The sequence below is a fragment of the Callorhinus ursinus genome, unplaced genomic scaffold (assembly GCF_003265705.2).
Source record: "Callorhinus ursinus isolate GAN/ISIS: 27379988/994484 unplaced genomic scaffold, GSC_fseal_2.0 scaffold66, whole genome shotgun sequence".
Classification (NCBI taxonomy): Eukaryota; Metazoa; Chordata; class Mammalia; order Carnivora; family Otariidae; genus Callorhinus; species Callorhinus ursinus.
The window spans coordinates 717,048-725,278 of NW_027397128.1; the positions used below are offsets into that span (position 1 = coordinate 717,048).

General features: G+C 39.0%; 1 protein-coding gene across 1 annotated transcript; it reads left to right on the forward strand.

Moving 5' to 3' along the window:
- The first annotated feature begins 6,096 nt into the window (after positions 1 to 6,096).
- LOC112817000 (protein GAPT-like) lies at positions 6,097 to 6,567 on the forward strand. The gene has a single exon (XM_025863856.2). It carries the CDS (start codon positions 6,097 to 6,099, stop codon positions 6,565 to 6,567), a length of 471 nt encoding a protein of 156 aa, XP_025719641.1.
- The last annotated feature ends 1,664 nt before the right edge of the window (positions 6,568 to 8,231 follow it).

Consider the following 8,231-nt stretch of genomic DNA (forward strand, 5'->3'; position numbering starts at 1 on the left):
ATACAATAAGCATAGGTGTTGGTGCAGATGTGGAAAAAGGGGAACCCTCTTGCACCATTGGTGGAAATGCAAACTGGTGTGGCCACTCTGGACAACAATTTGGAGGGTCCTCAAAAAGCTAAAAATAGAACTACCCTACAATACAGCAATTGCACTATTAGGGATTTACCCAAAGAATACAAAAATAGAGATTTGAAGGGGTACATACACCCTGATGTTTAAACCAGCATTATCAACAAGAGCGAAACTATGGAGAGAGTCCAAATGTCTATCAACTGATGAATGGATAAAGAAGATGTATATATATAGTTGGAATATTATTCAGCCATCAAAAAGAATGAAATCTTGCCATTTGCAATGACATGGATGGAGGTAGAGTGTATTATGCTAAGTAAAATAAGTTAGAGAAAGACAAATACCATATGATCTCACTCATATGTGGAATTTAAGAAAAAAAAACAGATGAACATATGGGTAGGGGGGAAAAAGGAGAGAGGGAAACAAGCCATAAGAGACTCTTAATGATAGAGAATAAACTGAAAGTTGATGGAGGGAGGTGGGTGGGAGATTGACTACATGGGTCATGGGTAATAAATAGGCACTTATGATGAGCACTGAGTGCTGTATATAAGTGATGAGTCACTGAATTCTACTCCAGAAACCAATATTGCACTGCATGCTAACTACATAAAATATAAGTTAAAAAATACCTATGTTATGGAGGAAAAACTTAAAGGGGACTATTCTAAAGCGACTTAAAAAATGAGAGTATATTCATTGAAATCTGGTTTAAAAATTATATTCTGGGAACCTAATGGGGAAAATTTAAGTGCTGACTGGCATATGAATTATTGTTAATGTTCTGTACTGTGAGGATAGTATTAGCATTAATAAGGGAATATCTTTTTTTAAAAGCACTTCATGCTAGTGTATTTATGGGTAAAGTGTCATGATATCTGCAACCTAAAATGGCTCAACCAAAATTCAAATATATACACAAAGTAAAATTTCTCAGAAAATCTTTGTGGATAATACGGAAAACACTAGACAACATTATGGTTTAGTGAATTTAGCTGGTTAAACAACCATATCTAAAGGGAGTTCAACAGACAAATGAAAACCAACAATATGTAATCCAAAAAGAATAAGGTGAAATCTTGAACTTGTTTTTAAAATAAATCAATTGTGCAATTACAAAATGAGGAATACCTGACTTAACAGAATCTCAGGAAGAAAACAAAGAATGCAAATCTAGGCTCTTTACAAAAATAAACACACAAACATACAGTCAACTAAATCTCAACAAAGGTGCCAAGAATATATAATGGAGAAAGCATAGTTTTGTTCAATAAGTGGTGTTGGAAAACTTGATATGCATTTTTTTAAATTTTATTATGTTATCTTAGTCACCATACAATACATCATTAGTTTTTGATGTGGTGATCCATGATCCATTGTTTTCATATAACACCCAGTGCTCCATGCAGTATGTGCCCTCCTCAATACCCATCACTGGGCTAACCAATTCCCCTCCCCTCTAAAACCCTGTTTGTTTCTCAGAGTACATAGTCTCTCATGGTTCATCTCTCCCTCCAATTCCCAACCCCTTCATTTTCCCTTCCTTCTCCTAATGTCCTCCATGCTATCCCTTATGTTCCACAAATAAGTGAAACCAGATGATAACATTTTCTGCTTGACTCATTTCACTTAGCATAATCTCCTCCAGTTCCATCCATGTTGATGTAAAAGTTGGGTATTCATCCTTTCTGATGGCTGAGTAATATTCCACTGTATATATGGACCACATCTTGTTTATCCATTCATCTGTTGAAGGGCATCTTGGCTCTTTCCACAGTTTGGCTATGGCGGACATTGCTGCTATGAACATTGGGGTGCATATGGCCCTTCTTTTCACTACATCTGTGTCTTGGGGTAAATAACCAAGAGTGCAATTACTGGGTCATAGGGTAGCTCTATTTTTAAATATTTGAGGCACCTCCACACTGTTTTCCAAAGTGGCTGTACCAACTTGCATTCCCACCAACAGTGTAAGAAGGTTCCCCTTTCTCCACAACCTCTCCAACATTTGTTGTTTCTTGCCCTGTCCATTTTTGCCATTCTAACTGGTGTAAGGTGGTATCTCAGTGTGGTTCACAGGCAACATGACAATTAATTCATATCTTTCAATAATCACTCTCAACGTGAATGGCCTAAATGCTCCCATAAAATGGCACCACATTGAAAACTTGATATTCATATGCAAAAGAACGGAATCTTACACAATACACAAAAGTCAACCTAACATGTAGTAAAGACTTGGTAAAACCTGAAAACATAAAACTCCTAGAAGAAAACATAGGGTAAAATCTCCTTATCATTGGTATTGAGAGTGAATTTTTGGAATTGACTGAAAACACAGGCAACCAAAGCAAACAAACAAGTGGAACTACATCAAACTAAAAAGCCTCTGCACTGCAAAGGAAACCATCAAAACAATGAAAAGGCAATCTATGGAGTGGGAGAAAATGGTTGTAAATTATATATCTGATAAGAGCTTAACATTCAAAATATATAAGGAACTCATACAACTCAATAGCAGAAATCAAATAACTCAACTTTAAAAATGGGCAAAGTCCCAAAAGTTCATTTTTGCTTTTGCTTCACTAGCCTTTGGAGATGTATCTTGAAAGAAGTTGTTGTGGCTGATGTCAAAGAGGTTACTGCCTATGTTCTTCTCTAGGATTTTGATGGATTCCTGTCTCACATTGAGGTCTTTCATCCATTTTGAGTTTATCTTTGTGTATGGTGTTAGAGAATAGTCGAGTTTCATTCCGCTGCATGTGGCTGTCCAATTTTCCCAGCACGATTTATTAAAGAGACTGTCTTTTTTTCCATTGCATGTTTTTTCCTGATTTGTTGCATAGAGTTGAGGGTCCATATCTGGGCTCTCTATTCTGTTCCATTGGTCTATATGTCTGTTTTTGTGCTGGTACCATGCTGTCTTGGTGATCACAGCTTTGTCATATAGCTTGAAATCGGGCAACATCATGCCCCCAGCTTTGTTTTTCTTTTTTAACATTTCCTTGGTGATTCGGAGTCTTTTCTGATTCCATACAAATTTTAGTCTTTTTGTTCCCGCACTTTGAAAAATGTCATTGGAATATTGATCGGGATGTCATTGAAGGTCTAGATTGCTCTGGACAGCATAGACATTTTAACAATGTTTATTCTTCCAATCCATGAGCATGGAATATTTTTCCATCTTTTAATGTCTTTTCAAATTCTTTCATGAGTGTTCTGTAGTTCCTAGAGTATAGATCCTTTACCTCTTCAGTTAGGTTTATTCTGAGGTATTTTATGGTTTTTGGTGCTATTGTAAATGGAATCGTTTCTCTAATTTTCTTTCTACAATTGCATTGTTAGTGTATAAGAAAGCAACTGATTTCTGTGCATTGATTTTGTACCTCCACATTACTGAATTGTTGTATGAGTTCTAGTAATTTGGGGGTGGAGTCTTTTGGATTTTCACATAAAGTATCATGTGATCTGTGAAGAGAGAGATGTTTTGTTGACTGTTTCCAAAGTCATCTTCTTTGCCAATTTGAATACTTTTTATTTCTTTCTGTTGTCTGACTGCTTAGGCTAGGACTTCTAGTACTATGTTGAACAATAGTGGCAAGAGTGGGTATCCTTGATGTGTTCCTGATCTTAAGGGAAAGGCTCTCAGCTTTTCCCCATTGAGGAAGATACTTGCTGTGGGTTTTTCATAGAGGGATTTTATGAACTTGAGGAATGTTCCCTCTATCCCTATACTCCGAAGAGTTTTAATCAGGAAAGGATGCTGTATTTTGTCAAATGCTTTTTTTTTTTTTGCATCAATTGAGAGGACCATATGGTTCTTCTCTCTCTTCTTATTAATGTGTTCTGTCACATTGACTGATTTGTGAATGTTGAACCACCCTTGCATCCCCGAGATAAATCCCACTTGGTTGTGGTGGATGACCCTTTTAATGTATTGTTGGATCCTATTAGCTAGGATATTGTTGAGGATTTTGGAATCCATATTCATCAGGGATATTGGTCTGAAATTCTCCTTTTTGATGGGGTCTTTGGTTTTGGGATTAAGGTAATGCTGGCTTCATAGAATGAGTCTGGAAGCTTTCCTTCTGTTTCTATTTTTGGAAACAGCTTCAGGAGAATAGATATTATTTCTTCTTTGAATGTTTGGTAGAATTCCCGAGGGAATCCATGAGGCCCTGGACTCTTGTTTTTTGGGAGGTTTTTGATCACTCCTTACTGGTTATTGGCCTATTCAGGTTGTCAATTTCTTCCTGTTTCACTCTTGGGAGTTTATGGGTTCCCAGGAAGACATCCATTTCATCCAGTTTGCCCAGCTTATTGGCATATATTTGTTGATAATAATTTCTAATAATTGTTTCTATTTCTTTGGTGTTAGTCATGATCTCTCCCTTTTCATTCATAATTTAATTAATTTGTGTCTTTCTCTTTTCTTTTGGATATGTCTGGCCAGTGGTTTATCGATCTTATTAATTCTTTCAAAGAATCAGCTTCTAGTTTCGTTGATCTGATCTACTGTGTTTCTCGTTACTAATTCATTGATGTCTGCTCTAAGCTTAATTATTTCTGTTCTAATGTGTGGCTTAGGCACCGTTTGTTGCTTTTTCTCTAGTTCATTAAGGTGTAGAGTTGATGAATTCGGGATTTTTCTATTTTTTTGAGTGAGGCTTGGATGGCCAGGTATTTCCCCCTTAGGACCTCCTTTGCAATATCCCAAGGGTTTTGGACAGATGTGTTTTTATTCCCATTCGTTTCCATGAATTGTTTAAGTTCTTCTTTGATTTCCTGGTTGACCCTAACATTCTTGAGCAGAGTGGTCTTTAGCTTCCAAGTGCTTGAATTTCTTCAAAACTTTTTTCTTGTAACTGAGTTCCAGTTTTAAAGCACTATGGTCTGAAAATATGCAGGGAATAATCTCAATCTTTTGGTATCAGTTGAGACCTGATTTGTGACCCAGTATGTGTCCTAGTCTGGAGAAAGTTCCATGTGCACTTGAGAAGAATGAGTATTCTGTTGTTTTAGGGTGGAATGTTCTGTATATATCTATGAGGTTCACCTGTTCCAGTGTGTCATTCAAAGCTCTTGTTTCTTTGTTGATTTTCTGCTTAGATGATCTGTGTATTGCTGAGAGTGGAGTATTGAGGTCTCCTACAATTAACGTATTGTTATCAGTATGACTATTTTGGTTAACAATTGGCTTATGTAGATGGCTGTTCCCATGTTGGGGGCGTAGATATTTACAGTTGTTAGATCTTCTTGTTGGATAGACCCTTTAAGAATGATATAGTGTCGAGCTTTTGTTCCCTGCAAGCTTTCCCTACAGCTTTGGAGGATGAGAGAGAAAATGGCAGCCTCCCAATCTCCACCCCTGAGGAGCCAAGAACTTGGGGCCCCGCTCCTCAGTGCACCCCCAGAGAAAAGCAGTCAGTCATTCCCGTCTCCCCGGTCTCCAGCCACACTCCGTACTCACCCGGCCTGTGACCAAGCGTTTCTGTCTCTGGCTCACGACCCCGTGTGGAGTCTCCAAACCCAGCAGATTCCTGCGGGAAGGAAGGTACTGTGCTATTTGCTAGGAATATACACATGAAAAGACCTGATCCCTGCCCACCATTTAACCAGGAGGTGTCTGGATGGCAGATCGTCAACCTTCTCTTTCTTGAGTTGTCTGCTCTGCCATTATCTTCCACTCAATTTTGCTTCATCTTGTGATTCATTGATAGAAAGTGAAGTGAAGTCAATTAAAATCCCCTCAACACAGTGCAATTATACATTAAGGATTGTAATATAAAAAGCATCACATAAAATGAGAAGGATCGTCCAAGGCTAAGTTTATTCAATCTCTCCTCTAATTGTATCAGGACTTTGCCAAATGATGTTCTTCAACATCTGAAAGAGAAATGCCTAAAAGAGCTTCCAGGATTACTTTTTAACAAAACCCTAAAAGGAATTACATTTGTCTGCACCTGTGAATTCATTAAGGGCTCCCCCATATCACTAAACAACAGTGCTTGTGCAGAAATGTTGAAAAGCTGTGGAAATACATCAGTGGCCACTTCAATAGGAATTTCCCTTCTTTTCCTCTTGTTGATCTGTGGAATTGGGTGTGTTTGGTGTTGGAAACATGCTAATCCAGTGCAGTTTACCTTGCCAAGGGTCTTGCAAAGGAGAAGCAGCAGGAGAAAAGACTATACTAAGACACTCTCAAGTCTCCTCGCTATCAGCTCAAGGAATAAAATCTCATTTCAGAACCAAGACTGCAGATCTTCTGGGAGAGGGACTAACACACATGGCAGCTATGAAAATGTGGAAAGTGCTGCTCCCAAACCTAAAGAAGAAACTGATAAAGAACTATATGAGAACACTCAGCAGACCAGTTTCGAGGAGCATATCTATGGAAATGAGATGCCATTCCAATATTATAACTTCCAGAAGCCTAGTACTTCTGAAGTCTCTCAAGATGAAAACATATACATTCTTCCAGATTCATAATAACTTTTGAAAATATCGGGTTTAGTTATCAGAGGATAAATACTCACTGGGACTTTTATTTTACTGATGTCATTGTTAATCATGTTCTTTGGATGAAACTCAATGATCTTTCATCTGTCTCCACCCTTCTGAACCTTCTGTCTGTGTATCACTGCAGTTTAAATCCTCTTCACTTACCTTTCCCTAGATTAATTCTACACTATGTTATATTGAATCTTCCTTCTGAATGTTACCTGTTACCCTTCTTCTCTTATTTCTATCTCCACCATCTTTTTCTGGCTCAAGATTGTGTCAGTCTTCTAACTTGTCTTTCTGGCTCCAGTTTCTATACATTCAGTCAGTTCCCATGATGCTGCCAAATTTACCTTCAGAAAATATTCCCGATGCCACACCACTCCTTTGCTTGAGACCTATTAATGCCTCCTCTTTGCAAAAGACATACTACTTAAAATTCTAACTCCAGAATTTAGGATTTCCCACACTTTTTTCCAGTTAACTTTTCCAGTGACTTCTACTAATTTCTCACTCCTCTGCTTTCATCAGAATCATCTGAAAACCTGCCAGACTCATCTCTCCTCCTTGGCTTTGCTTGTCTGCCCCATCTCAAGCCTGCCCCAGATGGCAACTTCTTCCACAAGTCTTCTGAATTATTCCAAACCTACCTTTACCTTTTCCTTTTCTGATCACCTGTAGATCTGAAACCCGGAACAGCGGGGCTGTGTGTGTGAACTGGGAGCGACTGGCAGTTTTAGAAGCACAAAGGGTGCAGATGTGCCCCTGTGCCCCATCCTGGAGGTGAGGACTGGGAGCACCTCTAAGGGGCACACAACCCAGGACCCTGCAGTTTATAGCAGCACAGACAGAAATGGAGATAGTGTGGCCTGGAGAGCTCACTGAAGAACAGACTGTGATCTGTCTGCTCTGAGGCAGAGTGTTGGAAATGATCTCTTCTGCTCTGACTCTTGGAAGAGACGTGGAAAGCCACAAGGGAAAACTGCCAGGGAAATAAAGCCCCCCAAAATCGGTTATCACAGAGACCATCCCCCCCCCACACACAGAGGGCATGGCAACTCTGCCCAAACAGGATTGCCTGAGTAACAGTGTGGCAAGCCCCTCCCCCAGAAGACAGGCTGTGAGAACAAGAGACTGGCAACCTTAAGGTCCCTATAAAACAGGTGCGTCTTTCTTGGGTTGTGGTCAGTAATTTGGACTCAGTACATTCCCTCAACCACCCCTCAATAGAATCACTAGGAGGAGGAATGCCCAAAATAAGAAAGACTCAGAGACTGTGACTTCTGCCACAGAATTACAAATGGATACAGATATAACCAAGATGTTGGAAATGGAATGCAAGGTAGAAGTTATGAAGTCAATAGCTAGAAAGGAGAAATCAATTAATGGCAACACAGCGTCTCTAAGGGCAGAAATGAAAGATAAAATGGCAGAATTTAAGAATGCTATCAGTGAGATCCAATCTAATCTAGATAATCTAACAGCTAGGGTAAGCGAGGCAGAAGAATGAATCAGTGATCTAGAAGACCAACTAATAGCAGCATCCTTTCTCTATAAAAACTGTCCACCATGTATTGATAAAAGCAACATACCTCAATGTGATAAAAGCCATATATGAAAAGCCCACAGCGAATATCATCCTCAATGTGGAA

Bases quoted from the DNA above. Each gene is read 5' to 3' on its own strand.
- LOC112817000 (XM_025863856.2), top strand. From the start codon at position 6,097: ATGTTGAAAAGCTGTGGAAATACATCAGTGGCCACTTCAATAGGAATT.